Source organism: Pediculus humanus, genomic scaffold (assembly GCF_000006295.1).
Source record: "Pediculus humanus corporis 1103172108258 genomic scaffold, whole genome shotgun sequence".
In the NCBI taxonomy this organism is placed as follows: domain Eukaryota; kingdom Metazoa; phylum Arthropoda; class Insecta; order Psocodea; family Pediculidae; genus Pediculus; species Pediculus humanus.
In genome coordinates, this window is record NW_002987827.1 from 241,082 (window position 1) to 242,919 (window position 1,838).

The 1,838-nt window shown below is 31.9% G+C and overlaps 1 protein-coding gene across 1 annotated transcript in view; it reads left to right on the plus strand.

Annotated features, from left to right (window-relative positions):
* Nucleotides 1-1,838, plus strand: part of Phum_PHUM488870 (uncharacterized protein) — a gene marked incomplete at both ends in the record, with an annotated part of 9,354 nt that overhangs the window by 3,610 nt on the left and 3,906 nt on the right. Inside the window, 5 exons of the mRNA XM_002430470.1 lie at nucleotides 26-223; nucleotides 314-699; nucleotides 805-987; nucleotides 1,082-1,193; nucleotides 1,322-1,624. Coding sequence (XP_002430515.1) covers nucleotides 26-223; nucleotides 314-699; nucleotides 805-987; nucleotides 1,082-1,193; nucleotides 1,322-1,624 — 1,182 coding nt within the window. The remainder of the gene's footprint in view (nucleotides 1-25; nucleotides 224-313; nucleotides 700-804; nucleotides 988-1,081; nucleotides 1,194-1,321; nucleotides 1,625-1,838) is intronic.

Consider the following 1,838-nt stretch of genomic DNA (forward strand, 5'->3'; position numbering starts at 1 on the left):
ATAACGCATTCTAATTTGAAAAAAGAATTAGTCGGGGAATATGGTAAGGGTGATTTAGTTGGCATAGTCGAAATGGTCACGCAGACACCAAGAAGTACAACAGTTATGGCTGTTAGGGATTCGGAATTAGCAAAATTACCAGAAGGACTTTTCAACGCTATAAAATTAAGATTTCCTATAGTCGTAACAAGATTAATTAATTTATTAGGTCATAGGTTATTGGGTAAGTTTCCTATAATATACCGATTATCAAACGGATTTAATTTTTAATAATAATAGAGATAATAAAAATTGTGATTAAAATAAATTTTAGGTACTAAGGGGCATCCTGGAGTTGGATTGAATCCGGGTGCTGGAGCTCGACCATCTCAAGTAAATTTTTCAACTGTAGCTATAGTTCCTATATCTGATGATGTGCCTTTAACAGCTTTTGGATTTGAATTATATCACGCGCTTTGCGCCATTGGTTTAACGCTACGACTGACGTCAGATTTAATTAAAAAAACTTTAGGTGCCACAATAATGGATCCTAATAACGAGTATCGTTTAACGTCTTGGTTAGCACAACAAGAAGATCAACATAAAATTGCACTCTATCAATGCGATGCCTCACTTACTCCGTGGACTCAGCGTTGCGTTCGTCAAGCAGATTGCATATTAATAATTGGTCTAGCTGAAAAAGGACCGGATTTAGGAAAGGTAGCGGCGTATCAAAGAATTTTTCTTAATTCTATTTATTTAGGAATAATATTTTAAAAGTTGCAACATTTTCTTTTGACATATTGTTAACACATATATTTTCAGATGGAGAAAGAAGTTGAAAGATTAGCCGTAAGAACACAAAAAGAATTGGTACTTCTTCATCGGGAAAGTACCGAAAGGCCAAGCAATACGGTGCTGTGGCTCAATGCCAGAACTTGGGTATCTTCTCATCACCACATTAAATGCAATAAACGAATGTTTTCAAGAAGATCTCAATATAGAATAGTATTATTATTATTATTATTTAAGTTACATTAATACTGATTAACATTAAAAAATTTTTTTTTTGTAAAATTTTTATTTGTTTTTTTTTTTTCAGAATGAATTATATAAAAAAGTTCTCATGTCAGAACCAAATATCCATTCCGATTTTTCAAGATTAGCCAGATGGTTAACTGGGACTTCTGTTGGTTTGGTGTTGGGAGGAGGCGGTGCTCGCGGCGCAGCCCACATAGGAATGATAAAAGCCATACAAGTATTATTAACAAAATTTAAAATAAATAAACACGCACACGCACACACAGACGCAAGATTCATTTTTTTTTAAAATTTGTTTTAGGAGCTGGAATTCCCATTGATATGGTCGGGGGTGTTAGTATCGGATCATTTGTCGGTGGCCTTTGGGCCATGGAGAAAACATTACGACGTGACTCAAAAGCGAGGGAATGGTCTAAAAAAATGACTCAGTGGTATAGACAAATTTTAGACCTAACTTACCCGGTAGTTTCAATATTTACAGGAAAAGATTTTAATCACACTATATACAGTACTTTCGGTGATATAAACATTGAAGATTTATGGATTCCTTATTTTAATGTCACGACCGATATTTCTGCGAGTGCAAGTCGAGTACATAAACACGGTAAGAAATTTTAATTTAATTTAATTTAAAACAAAAAAAATTGCAATTTTTATTAACAGATGTATTTGATTTTAGATTTTTTTAAAAAAAAAAAAAAAAAATTTTGGTAAGATAAAAAATTAAAGTAGGTGTATTGAAAAAAAAAAAAAAAAAAATGATTTTTGGACTGATGAAATTTGTCAATAAATTAAATTGTTAATTAAAATATTTATAT